The 26,237-nt window shown below is 41.2% G+C and overlaps 1 protein-coding gene across 17 annotated transcripts in view; it reads left to right on the plus strand.

The window, feature by feature from the left end:
• ROR1 (receptor tyrosine kinase like orphan receptor 1) overlaps window positions 1–26,237 on the plus strand; it is a 353,019-nt gene that overhangs the window by 267,488 nt on the left and 59,294 nt on the right. For all 17 annotated transcript variants that reach the window (XM_053243344.1, XM_053243345.1, XM_053243346.1 and 14 more), the window contains 2 exons: window positions 5,776–6,063; window positions 11,234–11,264. In XM_053243344.1, coding sequence (XP_053099319.1) covers window positions 5,776–6,063; window positions 11,234–11,264 — 319 coding nt within the window. The remainder of the gene's footprint in view (window positions 1–5,775; window positions 6,064–11,233; window positions 11,265–26,237) is intronic.

Genomic DNA, 26,237 nt, shown 5'->3' on the forward strand with positions numbered 1-26,237 from the left:
TTTGGGGCCCGCCACCACTGGCAGTCTTCCTATATAGGCTGAGCGATAAGCTCAGCAGGTGGAACCAGAAAAAACTGCCCAGGCACCCTTACAGCCCCAGTCCTGCAAAGCCTCTCTGCAAGCAGTCATGGGGGGAGGCAGATGGCAATCAGGGAGGGCAGAAGAGAAGAGGCAGGCACCCCAGTCTCACACTCTGGGGGAGATGGTATCCTCTTCTCCAGCAGGCTTCTGAGGAATGCTTGTGTAATTTACATTTTTGGCAATGTTGCTTAGGATATCACAGAGAGTGAAACTGAGCAGAACAAAGATGACGTAGAACACTCTTCAAAGTGGAAGGGAGTGCTGCTTTAATTGGACATGTCCTACACAAATAGGCAGGGTTGGCAGGATTGTAAACAAGGCTGGAGTATCTTAATCAATATATGTAATGCTGCAAAAAACAAAACAAAACACGCTCAGTGTATTTTTCAAACTAGACTGTCGCCTTTTCCTGAAAACTCATAAAGGATAAATTAGCGTTCAATAGATAATCCTTTTTCTTTGTACTCTCTGCATATGATATTTGTTGATAACTAATGATTAGAGTTAGATAGAACTAAGCCTATGATTTGGCAGTGAAGATAACACATACATGTCAGTAGAATTTTAATTATGCATTTTTAAAGCTTGAAATGCTCTAATTTAGATTTATTATTAAAAGAATTTAACCTACCACTTGAAAGAAGAGGCTAAACTGGATTAGAAGAGCTTAACATGTCTCTAAATTCTAGTTTAACATTCCATTTATCCAAAAAATTAATCCATTTTTGGTCTTACAGCTATGTCTATCCTACCAGTATAATCAGCTCACAAAACTGGGCATGACCATTCTTAACAAGATAATAACAGAAGTCTCTGTTTCTCTCTTTTTAATGGCTTAACTTTATTTCTCTCTAAATAGCAAAATAAACCACAGTATTTTAAGTTGTTAACTTCATTTGTGAGTTTATTGATTTGGGAGCCCTGAAAGCTCATTTCAGAGCAGTCGGTTCACACAGTACAGTATGGCCGCAGCATGGAGCCAGCATGAAACTTGCTCCGTACAGCAAATGCTCCAAGAGCTGAGTTATCACCTTATGAAACCAAAATGTGCCCTTGTGTGAATTGTCTTCATGCTACCAAAAACACTTATGGAGACAAACTACAGTGGCATAGACGCAAACTATGCTTTGTGTGTATGGACAAAGCAATCTGGGTGGCAAGTAATTGCATACAAAATGTTTGCCTTGTGTCAAAACTACTCAGAAGCATTTTCCAGCAGCTGCCATATTATTGTGTGAAATGGCTTAACAGACCTATTAAGCAAGGCAGAGGTACCTCTTTGTATTTTAAAAATGAAGCGTCTGTATAGAATTTTTATTTGTTTCCATAAACAATGCAAACGTTAGAAGAGGTTGAAGTACAAATGTTAAGGGAAAGTATTATAAGATAGTAAGTATGAGATGTTCAAAGAACAGAGTCCCAAAGAATGTTCACTAAGCAATTGTCTGAGAAGATCCTTCCAAAGAGGGTATGGTGAGTGGATGATGGTTGCAAGAAGATCCAATACAGCTGAATTATGAAATGAACTTAATCAATACTGCAATATAAACATCTGCATATATGCAACCTTTTGATTATCTAATTTTGTTTGCCAGTTTTTCTAATATGTCAAACTCTCTGATAATATAACTCCAGTGACAACTGATTTGATTCCCCCCACCCTGGGTGCTTAGATATCTCTTAGCTATTTATCTCATTTCCTATGCTTAGTTATCTCTAAACTGATTTGATATGATTTTTTTTTTTTGCAATGTTAAACTAATTTCTAAGCGAACTCTGAAAGAGTAATGAGATCCTTGAGAAGGGAGTCCTTTTGGAATTCCTCAAACATAGACAGAAGCACCATCTCAGAATTTGTTTATCTCCCGCTTTGTAATTTTGAAATTTGTCTAACAATTCCCACTCCGCAAATGTTTAAATATCACAACTCCATCTAAAATGTACCCCTTTCCCCACATCCTCCCCAGCTGTCAGCATCTATGGTTTTGTTGATATGTTACAGTTTGAAGGGAGGCAAGTAGCACCTGCGAGGAGGCCTCAACATTTTTTATTTTTATTTTTTTGCTGGGAGGGGTGGATTGCAGAAGTCAGGGGAGGCAGGTTATAAAATGTTCAGTGAAAACAGTCAGTGAGGAAAGAGAATTTTTTGGTGTGGCCACACCATGCCACCAGCTGGCTACGGGCCTGCCTGCGAGTGAGCTGGAAGACATTTTTCCTAAGTTTAGATGACACTGCTCTATAGGGCTGCTTCTGCATCTTTAAGGGCCATGCTTCTAAAGAAAATTCCACTCTTTAAATTTGCACACCAGTTTTAACATTCCCTTTAGTTTCGATAAGTAGGGGTGTGCACGGAACCGGTCCGGCACTGGGGTGGGGGGTTCTAAAAAGAATGGGGGGGGCTTTACTCACCCCTTCCAAGAAAGTCCGTATTCTATGTAGTAATCGGGCGGCAGGGTGCCGCCCGCTTCAATCTCCGGCGTGGGCTCCTTTTTGTAAACATAATCGGGCGGCAGGGTCGCTCCCAGTCCCTGCTGCCCGCCCTCCTCAACTTTAAACTTCAAGCCGAGCAGGCCTCCCTCGGCTGGCGGCCGCCCCCTGTAGGTATCAGGGGGTTCCCCCCTCCCTGCCGTCCCCTTCCCCCTTGCTGGCTGGGCTGCAACTGGCTTCTAGGAAGCCTTTCGCACGCCTGCGCGAAAGGCTTCCTAGAAGCCAGTTGCAGCCCAGCCGGCAAGGCAAGCGGACGGTAGGGAGCTCTCCCGCCGCCCGCTCGCTAAAGTAAGTAGCGAGCGGGCGGCGGGAGAGCTCCCTGCTGTCCACTTGCCTTGCCGGCTGGGCTGCAACTGGCTTCTAGGAAGCCTTTCGCGCAGGCGCGCGAAAGGCTTCCTAGAAGCCAGTTGCAGCCCAGCTGGCAAGGGGGAAGGGGACGGCAGGGAGCTCTCCTGCCGTCCCCTGGTAATGGAGGACCATCTTTCAAGAAGGGGCGGTGGGGAGGGGGGAACCCCCTGATACCTACAGGGGGCGGCCGCCAGCCGAGGGAGGCCTGCTCGGCTTGAAGTTTAAAGTTGAGGAGGGCGGGCGGCAGGGACTTGGAGCGACCCTGCCGCCCGATTATGTTTACAAAAAGGAGCCCGCGCCGGAGATTGAAGCGGGCGGCACCCTGCCGCCCGATTACTACATAGAATACGGACTTTCTTGGAAGGGGTGAGTAAAGCCCCCCCCCTATTCTTTTTAGAACCCCCCACACGAACCAAAACCACCCTGTGCCGGACCTGTCTGGAGGCCTTTAGAATGGCCTCCGAACCGGTCCGTGCACATGACTATCGATAAGTAAGTTTTCATAAATACAAGGAAACTGCCCCTTTTGTTTATAGTTTAGGATACAGAATCAAGTTTTCAGATTTTGTGTGACATCTGCAATTGTACAGTTAATTGCTGAGTTAGTTGTACAATTAATGACAAAATGTTGTCTATTCGCACATAATTAGCTTATAATAAGCCTCATTTTTCTCTGATTTGTGCACTCAAAATTGCTTGGTGGTGGTTAGAAAGGTCTTGCAAGGTGTAGAGGCCTTTGGGTTGCCTCTCTTTATATTACGGGTAGTTGGATTGATCATAAAAAATTTGATGAACTAAAACTAATTTGAGAAGTGAGAGTGGAGGAGCTAGCTTCCACACACAGTTCGTCCAAATCTGCAAAGCATTTTTCAGAAAAGGGTTATATGCAAAGTTTAGCTGTGGAACACTCCTGGTATTAGAATGAGATTCTCTTATAGAGAGTTTTGGTATGGAAAGGCATCCCCATGAATAATCAAGGCTTGACTATGTTACCACAGAGTAGAAGAAGATGTTGTCATAGTGGGAATACATAATAACACTACCTCGAGTTGGGCAAACTTAAACTTTCCTGTATTACACTTTTGTCCATTGTATTTTTGGTGAGCCTGACTCTTTTCTCTATGAACAAGAGTTAAACAGTGTTTGCCATTTACTAAGACTCTTAGAAGAATTTGTATGACCATCACTTGAAAATAACAGGTTTGTTTGGCAGCACTGTTGTAAGTCTGTTGTACGTCCCCAGATTGTTTCTTCTCCATTACTTCGGCTATGTATTATTTGCTTGGTAACTGCTTATAATTCAGTTTTCATATGTCTTAAATTCTTTTTTGAACATGCAGGCATGTGTATGAGATAGCATACTCCCTACTGGAGATTCCAGGTGTTGTTTGCACATGCTTTAGGTCAGCTGGAGAAATGTTCAGATATAATAATTCTGATTTAGAGCAGGTAATTTGAAGACCTGGGACTTCAACATGTTGTGAAATACTTGTCATTAACTTTGGGATTTCATGATTTTGTGGGGGCAATATCTGCAAATATGTTAATAGGATGTTTTCTGCTACCTAGGTCTAAACCTTCCAGCTTACTGTTGCTACGTATGGCATTTGCAAGTGGTTCTATTCTGAGTGAGAAAGCAACTAGGGTAAAGCTGGGGTTCAAAGCTGTAAACTCTGATTACTGCTGCGGAATTGTTATATAATTGTGTTATTTCCTGGAAGTCAGGCCCAGCTGGGTTTTTCAAGTAAGACCAGGAGACAAGACCACCACAATTTATTGAAGTCATGCACACAACCAAAATCGCAGGCGGGGGGAGGCAGGGATGGACCTACCTTCCCCCCAGACGAGCGACGTATTCCTTCTGGGCACCCCACCACATGCCCACATGACCCATGCTGCTCTGTGAAGCACAGACCTCTGGAGATTAACATTTTGTGTATGCCAAGTGGGAAGGGTGATTTTTGCTGATCCCTCTTTCCTCTGCAGTCCTCTGCCCCTTCCACTAATATGTCCCTGAAGATTGTGAGATGCTTAGGGACATATTTTTGGGAGGCACAGGAGTGAAATGTTGTTCCATGCATGCAACATTAGCCTGGATGTTGGCCAATATCTTTCGTGTTGTATGCCAATTTATCTTTTCTAATTATAATAGCTGAGATGCTTTTAAGGACTTCAAAAATAATTTGCTTTTCTCCTCCACTTAAAAGAAGAGAGGAGGAGGTTTTTGTGCATACTGGAGCCCTGAACTGGGTCAACATAAATTCATTTTTAATACTGCTTATTCATAATCAGCATGCTAGAAAATAGTGAGCAGCATCCAGTGTAATGCTGCCCTCACATTAGAATGTTTCACATGTACAGCAATTTTTCCTGATCCCCTCCCGTGTATGTCCCTAAAGGTCACCTAATTCTTAGGGACATGTTGGGGGGGGGGGCATGGGAAGTGGGATATCAACAAAAACCATTGCACACACATGACATTCTAATAATGGAAGGGTGGTTTAGTCTCTGGATGCTGCCCATTGTCTATGTTTGAACTCAGCTCATCCAAAAATTTCCTTAGAAGCAGTTCTGGTGAAATTTGAAAGGTTTGGGGATGAAACATGGAGACTGGGAGAGAATTTAAGCAGACAGGTTACCACAATTTGGTAGTGACTGCTGCACTTGTACATCTTTTCTGCCTTTCCCACTTTTTTTCATGTGTCTGGTGGAAGCACTAGTCAAGAATACTATAATTCCTAAGGGGTTTCAGGGGGTGGGATGGCATCTGCCAATAGGCTGATTTCTTACACAACCCTGCTTGAGAAATACAGGTGACCCTGTAGCTAAGCTAACCTCTTTTCTTTGTATATTTGACAGATCACTTCTTGACACTTGATGAGCCTATGAATAATATTACTACCACTCTAGGCCAGACAGCAGAACTGCATTGCAAGGTTTCTGGTAATCCTCCACCAACTGTACGTTGGTTGAAAAATGATGCTCCTGTTGTGCAAGAACCCAGAAGGATATCTTTCCGTGCAACAAGCTATGGGTCTAGATTACGAATAAGAAATCTTGATACCACAGATACTGGCTACTTTCAGTGTGTGGCGACAAGTGGCAGGAAAACTGTTTCCACAACTGGAGTTCTGTTTGTGAAATTTGGTAAGTTTTCTCTTATTGTACAATCTATCCAATTCTAATCTAATCAAGGGTAGCTTCAGATAGGAGCAAGTGAGGGCAAGCACCCCTTAGACAAGTAGTTTGCCTCCCACCTGTCCCCCATTTCTCTTTCAGAAAACTAACATGGGAAATAGTTCACCCCGCAGAACTGCACATTGCCTCTTCTGTGCCTCCACTCAATTTTTGCTAGTGCCACCACTGAATTTAATCCTTAGCCTATGTATAGCTTTAATACTAGTGGGGTCTTGTAAAAATTCATATATTAATTTAGAGTCACAGTATCAAAATGTTTGAGGTCCCCTGATCTAATCCAAGAATTTAAAAGCAAGAAAGAACTTATGGCTCTATAGACTTAAGAGCCTAATACCACATGCCCTCAGTCTTGAAGATAATGGTGGTGGGGGATATTTCTCTTGCATGTACCACTCTGCCAAGAATTCTGTCACTCTGTCTATCCATCCATCCATCCATCCATCCATCCATCCATCTATAAATTAATGGCAACTTATAATAGAATTCATTTAAAAAAACAATCTCTAAAATTGTGGGCTATTAAAACAAGACCATCACAACAAAATAGAGTTAGGGGAAAAATTCAACTTTCATTTAAAATTAAACAGGAAGGAGCAAGCCTAAGATTAAGGGGCAAAGAGTTCCAGAGAACCAGGGCCACCCGTGTGAAGGCTCGCCCATGCGTCACTGATAGTTGTGCTTCAAAAGGTAGTGGGACATGCAGGAGAGCCTCTCTCCATGATCTCAAAGGCCTGGCAGAGCTATGTGGAAGTAGGCAGTCCTTCGGGTATCTTGTTCCTAAGCCATTACGGGCTTTAAATGTCAAAACCAGCATCTTAAATTGTATCCAGAAAAACATTGGTAAGCAGGGTAGTTAGCGCAGCAGCAGAGTGATATGAGTGGAGTATCTGGCTCCTGCCAGAACCTTAGCTACTTCACTCTGCACCAGCTGTAATTTCTGGAAGGTCTTCAAGGGCATCCCCATGTAAAGTGTGTTACAGTAGTCTAGCTGTGAGGTGACAAGAGCATGGATCACCATGGCAAGGTCAGCTTAGCTCAGGAATTAAAGCAACTGATGCACAAGCCAAAACTGGGCTAAAGCACTCCTGGGCACAATCCCTACTTGGGTATCCAAGAGCAAAGCAGGATCCAGCTGCATTCTTAAGCTATGAACTTGCTCGTTCAGAGGGACTATTCCATCCAGAACAGACCCCCCTGTCCAGCAAATCTCTTAATCAGGCGAACCTCTGCCTTCTCTGGATTTAATTTCAGATTATTACCCTTCAATCAATTCAGGACCGCCACAGTCTCTCCAGCTGGGGATGGCAGTGAGATGTAAAGCTGGGTGTCATCTGCATAATGGTGTCACCCCAGCCCAAACCTATGGATAACCTTTGCAAGCGATTTCATGTAAATGTTAAAAAGCATGGGGGCCAAGATAGAGCCCTGTGGGATACCATAAGCCAAAGGGCAAGGTCACTGTATTCATTTAAATCGCAACTGTATGTTCCTATGATACTGAGGAAAGCAGAGGTCCCAGCACCACCTTCTGGAACCTTCCTGTTGGAAGGAATTGAACCACAACAAAACAATGCCCCCTAGTCCCATCTGTGCCAGACAGTCCAGAGGGATACTATAGTCAGTGGTATCAAAAGCCACTGACAGTTCCAGAAGAATCAACAGGGATGCACTGTCAAGTTGTCAGAGTTGAATAATCAGCTTGGGGGTACTACTGGACCCGACTCTGCTTTTGGAAGCTCAGGTGGAGGTGGTGGCCAGGGGTGCCTTTGCACGGCTTCGGCTAGTGCGCCAGCTATGTCCCTTCCTTGAGAAGGCAGATCTGGCCATGGTTACCCATGCCTTAGTCACGTCGCGGCTGGATTACTGTAACGCGCTCTACGTGCGGCTGCCCTTGAAGAATATCCGGAAACTGCGGCTAGTGCAAAACGCGGCAGCAAGGGTTTTATCCGGAGCTGCCCGTTGGGAGCACATCACCCCCATTCTGAAAGAGTTGCACTGGCTGCCAGTTCGTTTCCGGGTCCAATTCAAGGTGCTGGTTTTGACCTTTAAAGCCCTTAACAGTTTGGGCCCAAGGGTTGCTACCCGCTTGACGAGGACATCTCAGGGGGCCCTGCTCCGGGTGCCGACAATGAGAGAGGCCCAGCTGTCGTGCACTCGGGTCAGGGCCTTCTCTGTTGCTGCTCCCAGACTTTGGAATGCTCTCCCAGTGGCCATTCGCTCCTCGGACTCAATCACAGCTTTTAGAAAGCTTGTTAAAACTTGGCTTTTTACCCAGGCTTTTACATAATCGTTTTTACTGCTGCTTCTGTGTGTTTTTACTTGTATTATTTTTATGCCTGTTTTTAATATGTTTTTATATTTTTTTAGCTTGATGTTTTTATTGCCTTTTTATTGTGTGTTTTTAACTTTTGTAAACCGCCTTGGGGTTGTCTTTTAATGAAAGGCGGTATAGAAATGCAACAATAAAATAAATAAATAAATAAATAAAATCACCCATGCTCGAATATTTTGTTAAAAAAAGGGAGATAATTCTTAAAAGTGTTTCTTAAAACTGTTGGCTCACTATGTTCATTTAAATCACAACTATATGTTCTTATGTTTCTGAGGAAAGCAGAAGTCCAAACAACTGGAAAATTATATGTATACTTGTGAGCTAGGATTTTGTTGCTCTCCTTGTCCCCTACCACAGCCCCTGCTTTATTGCTCTGTGTCAGCCACCCACTCTCATCTGCCCCCTCGCCACTACTTGCTCACATGCCCCCTCCTGCCTCTTGCTCGCCCCATCCCCACCACTTCCACAGTCGCTCGCCCCCTCCTCACCATTCTCTTGTTTGCTTGCCCCTCCCTTCTGCTCTCTCTCTAGCTCGTCCACTCCCTCCACTCTTTTGCTCACATGGCCACTCCCCACCACATGCTCAATCATTTGCCCCCTCCCTGCCACTCGCTCACTCACTTACCCACTCCCCACCCCTTGCTCGCTCACTCCCTGCTCGCTTTCACTCTGACTCTCCCCGCCACATGCTCACTCACTCTGTCCCTCCCCGCCGCACACTCACTCACTCACTCTGCCCCTCCCCACTGCATGCTCGCTCACTCCACCTCTCCCCACCACATGCTCGCTCACTCTGCACCTCTCGGCCACACACTTGTTCACTGTGCCCCTCCCTGCTGCACGCTCGCTCACTCTGCCCTTCCCTGCCGCACGCTCACTCGCTCCTCCTTGCCATTTGCTTGCTTGCTTGCTCACTTGCCTCCTCCCCACTTTTGCTCTCCCCCTCTCTGCTCATTTGCTCACCCCTCATTCACGTCCTCCCCACTTCTTGCTCACTCACTTTCCCCCTCCCCGCTCACTCGTTTGCCCACTCCACTCCACTCACTCACTCACTCGCCCTACCCGCTCCTCTTCCCTATCTGCATATGGAATCCCCACTGCCCAGTCATCACAGTGCTTCTGTTCTGTTACCTCTGATTGGTAATGTACTGTGTGGGTGGGGCTTGGCATGTACAGCCTTAGTGAATTATATATATAAGATTGGAAACTTAATAATAAGCTATATTAAACTTGGTCTTCTAATAATTTTATAGATCCCGAGCAAGAAATAAGTCTTATGAGCAAGAAATAAGTATTATGAGGAATCCTTTTCAATCTGTATATTTGAATAGGAACACTGATGTTCCAGTTATGTCATTTGTAGAGCAAGACAAAATCATATTTGATATATACTTCATTCATTGGATTTGGTTAATGAGAAATCTAGTTTTGCCTTCTAAAATGCTAAGCTAGGTTCCAGAGAGATACTTTTAAGTTAGCCCAAGGATTCACATTAACACAGTGCAGTTAAAACAAAACAAAACTTTAAACACACTCCCATGTCATATCACAAACAACCTTTGAAACTCCCTTGAGTTTCAAAACTCATTTGTTATACAGCAGTGCACATGGACGGGTTGCTTTTCAAGAAGCACAAGTTCAAAACCCCCTTGGGCACATTTGACTATAGCTGCGTGAAGCCTGGTTCATGCTTGTAGTTTAGATTACTTCATAGTTTCAAAGTTATTATTATTATTACTTTTAAAATCTGCTGAATACTGTTGAAGCTAGTTTTTCTTTCCATACTAAAAACTGTGTGATTTTTTTAAAAAGAAAATAAAACCTTAAATCTTCACATTATTTTATTTGGACACCTGAAACATTCTAAATTTTGCAAGCAAATTTGGAATGTTTAAACTGACACTGCTTACAATTCAGCCTTTCAGTATTGTTTCTTTCACTTATTCTAATATTTTTGAAAGCAGATGTAGATGCAATAACAGAAGCTAGTGCTAAAAAGCTGTGATAAAATTGAGCTGAATGTTCTAGATTCCAAGCCAAAAATATTCATTTGAAGTATTTCTCTGCCAGTGCTTCTAGATAGTGTGCGTTGAATACTTTATTACCAAGACAGAAAGAGCAAAGTTTATACCTATTTGAGTTAACAGACAATTGAAAACTATTGCTAAGTAGCACAGTTCCCAACTGTGCTATGTTATAATAGTTTTCAGTTATATGAGAATCTGGAAACTATCTAATAAAGTAAAACCATATTCAGCAAAAGTGAAGGATCCCCCCCACCCAGATCTTTAGACAGGTGGCCCTCATTATTTGTGGACTCACGGACCGTGGTTTTGCGGATCCGTGAAACTGGGTCTTAGAGTCCCAGTTTCATTATCTGTGAGTAGAAAAATAGGTGAAATTCACCTATCCTTAGTTTTGAGTGGCCAGAAATGACCCTGAACTGACTTCTGATGCCATTTTCAGCCACCATTTTCCAGCAGACAGCCATTTTGTGGCTTTTTTGCCTAAATTTGACCATTTTCAGGGTTTGGGGGGGGGCATTTCTTGAGAGTTGGAGACCTAGAGAATAAGGTACTGTCCTTTTCTTCTTTTATTTCTGCCCCCGTAGCTTTTTTGGCCCATTTGTTTGGAACATAACCTCCTAATTCCCATTGACTCAAGGTTTCATGATATGCAGTTTCTATATTTGCAGCTATAGGCGAAAACAGAACCCCCACGAATAATGAGGGGCACCTGTATGCTGCTTAATATCTCTCTTTTTCTCTCCTAATCTAATTTCTCTAGGACCTCCACCAACATCAAGCCCCGGAACATCGTAAGTACTTTGATCACATGTTTCAATATTTTAAAAGAATTTATTAGATTGTATCTGAGATTATTTATCATAGCAGAATGAGTATGTGGAATGCATGTTAGTACCGTGTCATTGTTCTTTATTCTTTAAAGAGGCTCCAAATCTACTGTGCATGCATGCATACACACGGCAACCTTGCCTGGAGCAAGAAAGCAACTCTTCCTCCAGTGGGCCAAACCACTTGCTCACGTCCATGATCCCTAGTCCACTCCAACTTGCGTGGTGGTGAGAAAACAACAAAAAGTACAGATTAGTTTTCGTGCCAGATCTGCGATTTGACCCTATGTGCTTCTGCCATCCATGGGCTCTGGGCAACTGCCTGGCCTTGATTAGGGCTGCTGATGCAGATCATGATTTAAATCTCACCTATTATCAACTAAGGACACGGAAAAAAGAACGGACTACAGGCCAGTGTGTTTTAGAATTCAATGTTATAAACGTCAAGTAGTCTTTGCGGTCACATTGACCTTTGTCAGAAGTGAGGGGAACAGGAAGACTTTACTTTGCAAATCAGAACCAGACAAGCCCTGCTTTTCTTGCTAAGTACAGGACGTTATAATAGGTACAAAAGTGCAAGCCGCTGCTTATGTCACAACAGTGACTTCAGATCAGTAGGATCAACCTGCCCATTACATTACAGAAACAGAACTAGTGAAAGACCTAAAATGCTTACTTACTAAATAGTATCGCTATCAAAGAGTGAAAAGTTTTGGGGTCCATGATGGTAACATTTTATATTCACATTCATGTTCTAATAGTTCCTATTATTTTCAGCAAAACACATTTCTATAGATATGAACATAGGATCAATAGCAACTTGCAGCTCAATCCTAATCATGTTTGCTCAGCAGTACATTTCATTTGAATGCAGTAGGAGTTACTCCCAAGTAAGTGTGCACAGGATTGTAGCTTTACACTGCTATTCTATGAATACTTACTCAGAAGTAAGTCCCATGGAGTTTACTCCCAGGTAAGTGTGTAGAGAATTGCAGCCTTAGTCACTTAAATGTCTTGCTTTTAATTCTTTTATTACTTAAAATTATTTCTTGCATCACAACACTATAATTTCATTATTACTGTTAACGTGTTTAATGAAAATAAGAGATACTCTAAACTATTCAACACTGATCAATCATTTATCGACAGGAAAATCAAATTAAATGTTTTGTCCAGAGCAGGAGGTGTAGAGATAATTTATTAGTACTGTCACCCTTTCATGTGGAACCGCTCTAATTTTAAATACAGGCATTCCCCGACTTACAAACATCCAACTTACAAATAACCCGTACTTACAAACCATGCTCTGTGACCTATTAAATTAATGAATTCCCCAACTTACAAACTCCAAACCACACATACAAACTAGTTGTCCCTCATAGGAACTATATGCGCTCTAAGTTATGAACATCTGATTTACAAATCAGCTTTTGGAACACAACCCATTTGTAAGTTGGGGGACTCCGTTTTCCCATTCTTAATCTGTGATTAACCAATTCATGTTATCAGTTCTACTAAATGCACATATGTATGAAGTCTGGAAGGTAATATTTTTAAAAAATATTTATTCTTTTAAAATTATAATTTTTTAAAAAAAATTTAAAAACCCATCATTTTACTCAGGCTTTTTCAGCTTCTTAATAATGTATAGGTTTTTAATTCTGCGACTGATTTTTAAATTGTTAGTTTTTAATTGTTTTTATGTGTTTTATGTGTTTTTAACTTTTTTATCATTGTGAACCACCCAGAGACACAAGTGTGGGGTGGTATAAAAGTGTAATAAATAAATAAATTAAATTAATATGAAGTGGATCAAGTAGCTCCAGGTGTATCATAAAGAATCAATGTGATTGTGTCAGTCTAGGGAAGATTTTGTAATCAAAAAATAACGTGTTGCTCTGCTATCTAATTAACCATCATAAAATGCATCATTGTGTGTGTATATCTTGCCAGAGGATAGTAGTGACAGATCTCTGTGTGCAGAGCTGCCCTTTAGTTTGCAATCATATATCTATAGTGTCGTTAGTGTTTGGTTCTAGAAGTACGTCCGGAAAGAATTGCTTTCATCAGGTCTCCTAAGAGATCTTTCCCTTATGACTTTCCCATATATATTGCATACCTCACTTTCATCTGGCATCATGTTTTGCTACAGTCATCCCTACCTTGCTTGTTCCTGTTTTCTGGTTATGATGTACTAATAATTGGTTGCTACACTATATTCTAATACTATATTTTGAATACTACCAGCCAGAGTTGATAATACTGCATTAAATACTGCATAGAGATATTTTAAATTAATAAAATAAATAATAAATGAACCATAGTTGTACTTCAGTGTAAAGCAGGCTCTAAAAAAATATTTCCAGCAAGCCAGAAAATGCTTCAAAGACTTTGTGTTCTCTAAACTGTGAAAGTCCTCTCCCATTAATCCATTATTTGCCACACATTGGAATCTGAGATAATGTCCATGACCCATGGAGCAGCCTGTTCTTTTAATGGTCTCAGAACGTATTACTTGCTTAATCTTGGAGCTTTTTGGCTGCTACCATGATGGATCAGCAGTCAGGGGAGAGATAGAACAGTCTGGTGCAGCAACAGCAGCAGCGTTGCAGACATGGCATAGCAGATTCCAAGAGATAAGAGGATTTCTTAAAAGGAGGGGAAATACTTTTAGCCTGGGAAAATGGTTGAAACACCAACCTTTTCCATCTTTATGTCATTTTACCTCCTTCTCCACTTCTTATATCATTACCCTAGACTCAGTGGTGCACTTACACCAGTATAAATCAAAAGCGAGTTTGCTGAAAGCTTTGAAAGAATTTGCATTGATGTCTCTCTGAGCAAAACACTGTGCTGTGAAGTCATCTGGATGTAAATTTAAGCTAAGTGTGAGTCAAATGTGACTCTTGCATACAAAAACTTTTACTGTTGCATTCCAGTAAAAGGCACCAATCCATTTGTCTTCACCATCTTCCTGAACAAAGGTAGAAGCATTTCTAACCAGTTAATAAACCCGCGTCTCTATTCCAGTGCAATAGTATATGTCAGGGAAATTGTGGTATATGCAAAGAGTGCACGCTATGGACAAGGATGTCTCCTGTTGAAACTTTGCTATGTAGCCTTAGACAAACCACTGTTCTTTCAGTGGTTTGCCTCTAATTTGTCAGAGGAGGATAAAAATGCAGGCCTGTCTTACAGGGCTATTGTAAAGAACACTGAATGGATGTATTCTCAGTACTCTGAGAGCTCAAAAAATACAAAATGGGAGTTGTTCAGCTTGTGACCCAACAAACTGAACTTGGCCTACCAGCAATCTAGAACTACTTGTGAGGTGCTTATCAGCCTCCTTGATTTTGCATTTCCAGGCAGGCAGGAAAAATGGAAGGTTTATTGAGCCCATGATGGGTAGCATACATGGCTGAAGGTCTACATTAGCTTGGCAAACGGCAAGTTGTACAAACCTGTGCTAAATAAATATGATACACTATATAGTATAGACAATATATAGTAGTGCTATTATAGATCACAATATATTCATGCACTATATTTTGATTTAAAAAAAATTTAAGGGGCCTTAGTTTCTCAGAAAATTCCATAAAGGGAGAGGTAGGAAAGGGTGGAAGCAACAATGCTTTCTTGAAATACACTCTCCAAAAGTAAGGAATCTCAGTCCTAAACATTGTTGTACAGTCATAGTTCTTATAGTTTTTAGCATGCTCTTAGATTCTTAGCATATACTTGTTGATGTAGCTCTTCTTACAATTTGACCATACCAACTTGAAACCCACATCACTTTAATTGATGCCATAATGGTTCATTTGTAGAACCTATGCACAAAATATATGCAATCTGTCAAAATCACAGGCTGCCTTTATTTTATAAACTTGCTGTCATGGGAAAGAAACTCCGCGCAAATAAAAGCTTATTGTTCTGCTCTGGCTGCATAGTTTGATTTTTCAAAGTAGACTTTGTCATCACTCTGAAAGCATGGCCTTAATGATATCATGAAACTCGTGCTTTGTAAGTGTCTTTGGATTGAAAGACAACTTAGGAATGCCAAAATAAATAAATATTTAAACACACCCCAGTCAGGATAGGGCCACTCTATGCAGGCTTCCATGTGTTTGTGTCTATCTCAGGGGGAAACTGCTTGCGCAGTTAGGAGGTGATGGCCTCTCTGATCAACAGCCAAGTTTGTATGTGCACTGCAGAAACCCCCCCCCCTTTTTTTTAAAGCAACTATCATAGCAAACAGTTGTTCAGGCAAGGAATCTGGATTTAGTTGTTTCCCCCACCCCGCCTCATTCCCTTTCCTAACCAAGCTTGATAGGTGGCATTTCAGCATTTAAGAAAGGGATATAGCCCCAGCTGCCCCATTGGATTGGAGCAATAGAGTATACACGGACAGCTCCTGTGCATTTTTGATGTTTTCATACACAGATGTGAATCCGTTCTTGGTACATGCAGTTGCTAACACAGAATATCTCCCTTCACTGCAGAAAACAGAAAACCTCATCATACATGAGGCTTTAGATTGCACCCATCTCCATTATTTGACATATACATTGGTTAAGCAAAAAGGAAAGTATTGCTGGTGTGTCACCATACAAATATAAATGTGCATGCATCCTAGACCTTTTGGATTTTAGAAGGATTCTACAATGAAGTTAATTAGTGTCACAGAACCCAAGTCGACCTCCTGGGCTTCTGCTAATTTTTCTCCAAAGCTCCAAACAAAAATGGTAGAAATTATTTCTACCACTACAGGTGCCCAGGCCTCCCCCAATGATACCTCACATTCTCATATAAGCAAAATAAATAAAAAAAATCAGCTTATCAGTATTGGATAGCACTTAGTGCAAAACATCTTAGTGCAAGTACCTATTGGGTAAAACTAAGCACACAGTATTGCACGTGACATTTAAACATAGTAGTGGCTGATGACAACCCTGTGATATAGACCACTGTTAATATTGTAGGCTGGAAATAGAGACATGCGTATGGTATGGTTTACAACACTGCAAGATAGTGAGTTTTGAGTCCCCATGTTAATCGTAAAAGATCACTCTTGGCAAAACATTTACACTCCACTGGTGAATTGATTTCTTAATCTTCTGAAGAGCTGTAAAAGGAAGAGCTTGGGAGTGAAAGCCAATTAGGAAGGGGATGAACAGTGAATGATAAATCTCCAATAAGAAAACTCTCCCACCACCCCCAGTAACCAGATTAACATTTCAAAGGCGGAAAGGTGAAGTGGGTTTCAAAAAAGAAATTTGCAATACTTCTTGACAAGGCCAAATCTAATAATAAATTGTGACCATAAGTACCCCTGCTTCTTCAGGGCAGACAGGAGCCAAAATAAAATGACATGTACACACATATCAGTAGCTAGGATGCTTAGAATGGGGGGGGGGAATCAGAGGTATTAGGAACATAGGAGGCTGCCATATACTGAGTCAGACCATTGGTCTATTTAGCTCAGTATTGTCTTCACAGACTGGCAGCAGCTTCTCCAAGGTTGCAGTTGGTTCAATAAAAAAATCTTGTCCTACAAAAAGTCTTGTCCTATCTTGGAGAAGCCAGGGAGGGAACTTGAAGCCTTCTGTTCTTCCCAGAGTAGTTCCATCCCCTGAGGGGAATATCTTACAGTGCACACACTTCATTCATATGCAACCAGGGTGGACCCTGCTTAGCTAAGGGGACAAGTCATGCTTGCTACCACAAGACCAGCTCTCCTCTCCAATTAACCAATTAATTAACCATGCCTCATAAATTCAGCCCATGTTCACCACAATTATCTAATCTGTATTTATGAGGCAGGGACAGAGTTTGAATCATGTGAACTCGTAACACAAAGTGCTCTTCATAAAGGAACTGAAGCTCATACAAAGTATTGGGAACGCCAAGCAGAGTCCTTATATCTACTAGTTTTTTAATGTGCTGTCACACTTATGGCTTTGGAGGGCTGTATATGATATACAATACCTATTGTTACTGTGAGCTGTTCTGAGCATACTTTTCGTTCGTTGAAGATTTTAATAAGTAAATCAAAATTGCTACAGGGAAGCACTGTAGAACTATTAAAAGTGTAGGGGTGAGTTTTGCTACAAGGGAGGAATAGTACAAGGACCTGGAAGTATTTTAAAAGCATGTGATGTTTAATTCTTTGAGTTAAACTACGCTCAGTCTAATGGATGAAAGTAGTCTTGGCTTTTAGGCCTTTAGCAGTTCTGTATGTGAGGTAATTTAAAAAATAAAGGCTCATTAAGGGAGCCGGCTTCCATTGGGTAAAAGCCTAACAGTTTATTTTACAAAGATCCATCAGGTAAAATGAAAAGCTCATACTCTTTGCCACGCTAGCCTTATATGCATGCAGGATTATGGAAATTATACCGGGACACTAATTAGCACAGGCCAATATATAAACAAATATGTATGCTTTTTTTTTTTCAAGGAAGCAGTATGAAAGTAACTAGCTGTGTTATGCCTGTCATTGACAGAAACCATGTTACATTCTACCAACATTACTTTATCTTAGTTATTTAAAAAAAAACAAAAACTCTTAGCCATGCCAGGGTTATCTGTTGTCCTGTACATGTGCCAGTCATATAAATTAAACCTTTCCAGATGATGGCCTGGGTGTTGTCAGGCTCTAGAGCAGAGGCTGGAGACCGCTTGTAGAGTTCTTTCATTTTTTATTTTTTTTGTACTCCAACTCCTGGCTTGGGATTGGGCCTGGAATGAGATATCAGGCATTGCTGAGTTGATGGAATGTCTCCCAACTTGGTGATTTTCAGTTTTTAGAGTTGAATTGAGGAATTCACTGATTGCTCAGTATGCAGTTTGTGTACTCATGTAAGCGTGTTGGGTAGGAATGTGACCCACCACTGAACACAGCACTAATTTCCATGATAATAGTTAAGATTAGGTGGGCTTAATTTAGAGAGTAGCTGAGTGGGTGGGGGAAGGAGGTTTTGACAGGGAAGGACAGCTAGAAGGAAGAAAGAATCATTTGTGGTCAAAGATAATCAGATTTTAGCAGATATGCTAAGGAAAGGAAAGTGTGTAGAGTAACGCAGAGGGAAAAGACAGACGTTTCAATAATAGCAGTAAGCTGGCATTGAGAGCCTTGATGTCCTACCATGCTTTGGGAGCCGCATAGCCCTGTTCAGACTGTTAAAACAACAACACTGAGGGAGGGCAGGATGCCTCCTTGTTTAAAGGAGGCAGTTATTAGACCTATTCTTAAGAAGCCTGCCTTGAACCCCTCAGAGTTTAATAGCTACAGGCCTGTCTCCAACCTCCCATGGTTGAGCAAGGAGATTGAGAGGGTGGTGGCCTCCCAGCTCCAGGCGGTCTTGGAGGAAACTGACTATCTAGACCCATTTCAAACTGGTTTTCAGAAGGGCTATGGGGTGGAGACTGCCTTGGTTGGCCTGATGGATGATCTCCAATCCGGACTTGACAGAGGAAGTATGACTCTGTTGGTCCTTTTGGATCTCTCGGCAGCTTTTGATACTATCAATCATAGTATCCTTCTGGAATGTCTGAGGGAGTTGGGGGTGTGAGACACAGCTTTACAGTGGTTCCGCTCCTACCTTTCTGGCAGATTCCAGATGGTGTCACTTGGAGACTGTTGTTCTTCAAAATCTGAGTTTTTATATGGGGTCCTTCAGGGCTCCATACTGTCTCCAATGCTTTTTAATATCTACATGAAACCAAATTTAACATTCTTCATGTATGCAACCACGGCGGCCAGAATAGTATATGTACAGAAATGGAAGGACAATGAACTGCCCTCAAAAGAAGATTGGCTGATAAAAATTTTGGAATATGCAGAGATGGCAAAACTTACAGTACTGATAAGAGATCAAAATTTGGAAGGTTTTAAAGAAGATTGGAAATCATTCTTACTGTACCTAAAGAACTATTTTCCTAATATTGATTTTTCAACAGGGTTTGAAATTTAGTAATATTAGCAGGTTAAGTAGACTAAAATCGAGCTTGGTAAGATATAGGATATATGTTTTGAATTATTATAGCAAGGGTTAATTGTATAGTTAGTGATTCGCGCTGATTGGTGAGCTGGAAGTCAATTTTTGTTTAATTGGATGTAATGAGATTTTCAAGATATTGTTAAAATCAATAAAAATTTAAAGCAAAAAAAAATATCTATATGAAACCGTTGGAAGAGATCATCCAGAGATTTGGTGCTGGGTGCTATCAGTACGCTGATGACACCCAAATCTATTTCTCCATGTCATCATCCCTAACCCCAACATCATCAGGAGAAGGCATATCCTCCTTGAATGCCTGCTTGGAAGCAGTAATGGGCTGGATGAGGGATAACAAACTGAGACTGAATCCAGACAAGACGGAGGTACTCATTGTGCGGGGTCGTCACTCAGGAAGCGATATTGATCTACCTGTTCTAGATGGGGTCACACTTCCTCAGAAGGAACGTTATGCAGTCTGGGAGTGCTTCTGGATCCACACCTTTCCCTGGTTCCCCAAGTAGAGGCAATGGCCAGAAGCGCTTTCTGTCAGCTTCAGTTGATACACCAGCTGCATCTGTTTCTTGAGGTTCATGATGTCAGAACAGTAGTACACTTGCTGGTATCCTCCAGAGTTGATTACTGCAATGCACTCTATGTGGAGCTGCCTATGTACGTTGTCCGGAAACTACAATTAGTACAATGCGGCAGCCAGGATGTTCTCTGGGTCATCTTGAAGAGACCATCTTACTCCTATATTACAGGAGTTGTACTGGCTGCCAATAAATTTCCAGGCAAAATACAAAGTGCTGGTTATAACCTATAAAGCCCTAAACAGCTTAGGCCCACGGTACTTAAGAAAGTGTCTTCTTCTTCATTATCCCCGTTGTCCACTGCGTACATCAGGGGAGGCTCATCTTTGGCTACCTTTAGGTCGCCTGGTGGCCACCCAGGGACAGGCCTTCTCTGTTGTCATCCTGAGACTTTGGAATGTGGTTCCCGTGGGAATAAGAGTCTCCCCATCCCTAGCGGCTTTTAAAAAGTGTCTGAAGACTCATCTTTTTACCCAGGCCTTTTAGCTTTTTAACTTTTTAAATTTTAGATTGTTTATTGATTTGTTTTAAACTGCTTTTAGCATTTAATTGATTTTAATGTTTTGGTTTTGTTTTGTTGTGAACCACTCTGCGACCTTGGGCTGGGGCGGTATACAAATATGTTAAACAAACAAACAAACACTGTGCTGTTGAGAGAGCATCCAAAAGTCTCATCAGCAGCACATCACTCAACCTCCTACCCGTGTTCTTCACAGTCACAGTATTCATTTGAAGAAGCAAATGCCCTAAGTGTGATGGTGGGCATTTCCGTGACCGGCTGCCTGGGGCACCCCAGGCTATAACCGTGAAGCGCACAGATGCAAGGTTGAGTGACATGTGAGGGTGGGATTTCCAGATGCAAGCTCAACTCTTTACTGTGTAAAATGTCCTTTAAAAAACTACAACAGTGAATAGATTTATTATGTCAGTGTCTCTAAGGAGCAAACAGATAACTTATAATGACGTATGCTAAGGAGCTAAAAGGAGGGATATAACGCATCAAAACAAGCACCTATAGAAAAAGGCAGCCTTTGCAGGTTGTACGATGGCTCCCTCTGTGGGCAATGCAGAGAGTTGAACAGGCATCACCGCCAAACCAGGCACCACCCCCATTCATCATGGTGGTTGTGTGGGAGCCTAACAAAGGCTTACATAAGAGAGAGCATAAAGATAAAGGCACAAGACGGTGGAGTTGCCCCTCACTTCTCTCCTCACAGAATTAGTTATAAACTAGCTGGGCCAGGCGCAGAGCATCCGTGCCTCTAGTTTGGCCCAGCCATTTTCTCCCATCCACTGCCACTGCCGTTGTTTTCTCTCCGTCCACCCGCCAGTGCTTACATTCTCACCCGCCCGCCTGACAGCTACCTCTGGCCGGCCCGCCACCACCTCCTCCCATCAGCTGGCCAGCCGCCTCCTCTTGCCAGTGCCGCTTCACCCGCCATGCAGCTCCACCAGCCAGCGCAGCTTTGCCCGCTGGTGCAGCTCCACTGACTGGCTGCCTTCTCCTGCCAGCGTGGCTTCACTGCCAGCTCCACCAGCAGGCCACCCCCGCCAGCCGCCATGGCTATTTTCTTCCCCGTCCCTGTGGCTGTCCGGCAGCTCTCCGAACTCTCGCAAGAGCTGCCGCACATAGGATTAGCCATGGGTACATCATAGAGAAATAGATAGATAGATAGATAGATAGATAGATAGATAGATAGATAGATAGATAGATAGATAGATAGTGCTTGTCGATCCCTTTTGCCAAACCTATCCCTTTGCTTTCTTGCTAAGTTCATACTAGATCACACTCTCCAGACAACACAGTTAAAGGAAATTTTGGATCTGTTATAAGTGAGTATGCTGATATAGCATGCCCAGTTTGCATATTCAAAACCTGAATTAGCTTTCTGATGCTGCATTGATGATGATGTAATCTGTTTTGAATCTTGTTCAATTGTCATCCTTTTCATTGTTCATCAGAAGAGCTTTCTCACAGGAACTGAACAAAATGATGTTTTAGGGGAGTCCTAAGTTCGAAGTAGTGAGAAGCATGAAATAGCTTTGTTTGGGCGCATAACTACATATAACAATGATGTGTGTGTGGAGGGGTAATTCTGGCATTTTTCTTAACTGGAATTATTTGAGACATTTTAAATTATATGTTCTAAAACTGGATTTGCAGCTCATGAAAGGGAAAAGTAATTCAGGTACATTAGTGCCTGAAGCTTTACTACACTGACTCTTGTTTAGTCTTGTTTGTTAAACACAATGGGTAATTCAGAATGGCAACTTCAGATTGCCATCATGTTACATGATCAGATATCTTATTCTAGTCTTTGAATGCTGGGCATCTCAGAATGCTGAAACCAGATCTGTATATGCACACCTTGAGTCACTACACAAAAGACACCCTGACCCTTGACTGATTGACACACAAAGTGGAGGTGAAAGGTTAGATTTTCATTTCTTTAAAGGAATTGCAGCCAAGGCCTCTGAAACAGAGATCTGCATCAGTCCTGTTTATGCAAACACTAAGAGGAAATCCTAAAAGTGTATATTTGACACCAGTATCAAAGCAGAAGCAATAGTGAGACACATTTATATTTTTCTTTGCTTAAAATGGAACATAAAAACTACATGAAATTTTGTGGGTGAAGCCTGAAAGCGATCAAAGAGGATCAGTACATTTTCGTTCTCTCATTCCTATATATTTTTATATTGCTGAATTGATGCAAAAAATATTTAATAATAACTAGCCAAATAAGGTTAAACCTGGATTTCCAGGGAATCATAATGCATGCATTGCTTTCTGTCTCGTGGAACTAATATAGGCATTAATACTGTGACTGCAGGGTTGTATATAATTAATTATGTGGGGGAGATATAGGAAATAATAATTTGAGCAATTTGGGGTGTTTCCTTTTGGAAGGTTGGTCTGGTCATATAATCACACATAGTGCCAAACCTAATAAGGCCAGAGGGTTGGGCAGAAGAAACTGTGAATCTGTCATGCCATCTGTGTTTCCATTACAGCAGAATTCAAGCACTGATGCTGTCAAGAGCAGTCAGATCTTGAAGTGTCTGGTTGTGTTAACAGAACTAGTCCTTGTAAACCATGAAATCGTAATCTGTAACTGATGTCTAAAAATGGAGGTACACCTATTACTGCCTACCTGGATCCTTCAGAATGAAGTGGGCTATCTAACCCAATACTTCCTCACAGCAGCAGGAAATTTCAACTGCTCATCCAAAGGAAAAAAAAAACAACCTGGGTGAATTAATCCAAGATCTTGCTTTGCTAAAGGCAGCCAAAATTATGAGACAGTAGCTTTCTATACCAGAAGCCGTGTGCTAATTCCACTCTGTCATTCTGGACTTGAATGATAACATGATTCAGAGTTACCAGACTGTATTAAATCTTCCAAAAATGTTGCAGGTTGATTCCAGTTCAGGCAAAGTTTGAGGGTAGTTCCTTTATATTTTATGATTGATAATCATGAATCTTGGGCTGATCTGGTGGAGCCACACACTTTTCACACTCCACACCAGAGAAGAAAAGCTTAATGTGACCTTTGAGTCTAGCTTCATTGCTGAAATATGTATCTTCCATGATGGCCACCAGAAATTTGAAAACAATCATTATACAAGAACCAGTGTTTTAGGGCTTTAGTGCAGGATGACTTTACAGTACAGTGATAATTTGTTTTTTAATAACAGACAGCCTTGTGATGAAGATGACATGAAACCCAATATGAAGGCAGTAATACCAGATTCATTTATTGCTTTCAGTGGAACAGGGAACATTGTAAGTGGTGTGACCCATACCAGTTCCATTTAAAGCTAACAAAGCAGCCCATTGTTGTACAGAAGTGTCAGTCTTGCAAACCTCAACTTAAACAAGTTTACCCTGTGCTTCACTGATCTTTGGAGTTGCCAGTGGTTTCAATCTTTGGGAATGTGTTTATTCAGTCTAGTAAAAACATTAAAAGGGGGGAATAAATCTCTGGTGACCTGAACTACTTTTCACTGCAGCTATAAACCATAGAACATTTAGAAAGGACTTTTAGAGGTAAAGATAATATAGTTTGCATAGCCAGTGTGTATATTATGGTCTTGAGTGGTAGTTACAGAGGTCGGTTGCAATTTATATTACTTCATCACAAAATCATTAAGGGCGTGGAATAAAGATTATAAGGTGTTACATCATTTATTCTGATAATTAAAACCATGCACAGTGCTACAAAGTTAGCCATATTAAAGGAGTAAAGTGGCAGAATTGTAATGGTAGAAGTTCCTCTCAGAAGTTACGTTGCTTTAAAAAGAGGTTAAGCATTGAGTTCACAAAGTGGCAAGTTTATTGATCTTGTTAACAGCAGAACCTATGCATGATTGTTTCTATGGGAAAGAAAAACATTTATACCAATCCTAACTGGATAGTTCTGTCTCTAAGCCCATGAAAACAAACAAAATGCAGCCAGTTTTCCTTTTTATCCCATGCCATTGTATTGGCAAGTTGTTTTGAAATGATGCTTTCAAAATTCAAGCTCATGTTTGGTTTCAAAAGTTGTTTTGTGGGAGTGCAGAGTTGTGTGATGACTTTTTGCTTTTCCAACATCAGATATTTGCACTGGATCAAAACCTGCTTTTGAACATCCCCACCCAAACCTCCAGATTTCAAAAGGGGCACATCAAGAGGCATATGGACCTGCTATTTGGAAATACTCAGAAGACCAACTGTATACTGTACATTATAGGTTGATGCTCTTGTACTTGAACTTGAATTATCAATGTGAAAGCAGAGGAACTACATCATTTGGAACTAGTCCACATTTGAAGTAATTTAGATAACGCTTATGATATAGTTTCTCCATTGTGAGAAAAGGCTGATCATAGCCATGCTAAAATCAAGTCTAACTGCCCATTAACAGATCAATGATGTAGTAACAGCAATGTATGTTTTGATTTATATCTAAAGCATATTGCTCATAAATTCAACATTGCTTCATTGTTTTGGTAGCACATAGGCATATTTTTAAAAATAATACTTGGCTGAAGTTGCTGTTGATTTTTTAAATGCACTTGTAAAATACATGTTTTCTATTATGAGACCATGATAAGAGTTTCCCTTGATATAAACCAGGTTTCAAGCCAGCCATAGACTCAAGCTTTTTGCTGTGATAAAGTGCAATCGCACAAATATGCCATAGCAGAGTTTATTAAAACAAGACTGTCTTAAAAGAAACAGCTTATTTGAAACATCTTTGTAACCTCAGTAATAATTTTCCAGTGATAAGCTAGATAAATTGAATTAATAATTCATATAAGTTTATTTTTGGCCATTAACCTTATTACACTTGCCCTTTCATGCAACCTTTTACAAAAGAGTATTAGCCTTGCTGTTTACTATACATTTGATAGGCATTGTACTTGCTATACATTTGGAAATCCTAAATACTGGAATCTTGTAAATTTGTTCATAAGAAGCAATTAAAAAGTATTCTACAGCTCTTAAAACTCTTATTAAAGACATATCAGAAACAAAGTATTGCAACTGCTTGCCAGTCCATCACTAGAGTTTTAAAGGACCCATCTCCAATCCAACATCTCTGACCTTTTATACCACCCCATCTAAAAGCTCTGGGCAGTTTATAATAAATAAACCATCACTACCCTTCCTGCTGCTACTAACTAAAGTTGCCTCAACCCAAATATACAGATATGGATATGACTAATATTTATATTCTGCTTTTCAACAAAAGTTCCCAAAGCAGTTTAAATCGATACAAATAAATAAATATGGCTCCCTGTCCCCAAAGGGCTCACAATCTAAAAAAGAAACATAAGATAGACACTAGAGGGATGCTATGCTATAGGGCCAGTTGTTCACTCCCTGCTCAATAAAGAGAATCACCACTTTAAAAATGTGCCTCTTTGCTCACTTAGCAGGGGACTAATTTCACTAATGCCTCTCTATAGATCAGCCCTGAGTTATTTTCTGAGGGAAGAAAAAGCTGGATCAAATCCTTGATCCAGCTTTATTTATTTAATAGATTTCTAACTGGATAGGTACTACAGCTTATGCTTGTTGTGTTGGTAATGAGGGCCCCATGATGTTACTCAAGTAGCAGTGCCATTGGTGCTAGTCCTATTAAGGAGGGGTTATAGCTCAAGAGTTGAGTGCATGCAGGAGGTCCCAGATTCAATCGCTGGCATTTCCAGGTAAGCCTGTGAAAATCCTCATCTAAAGACCTAAAAAGCTGCTTACCAGTCAGAGTTTACAATATTGCCATAGATGGATCACTCAGTATAAGGCAGCTTCATATGTGGAGTGTAGCACTCTGTCATGAATATAGTTATCTAATTGGAAG

The sequence above is a fragment of the Hemicordylus capensis genome, chromosome 4, assembly GCF_027244095.1.
Source record: "Hemicordylus capensis ecotype Gifberg chromosome 4, rHemCap1.1.pri, whole genome shotgun sequence".
NCBI classification, from domain to species: domain Eukaryota; kingdom Metazoa; phylum Chordata; class Lepidosauria; order Squamata; family Cordylidae; genus Hemicordylus; species Hemicordylus capensis.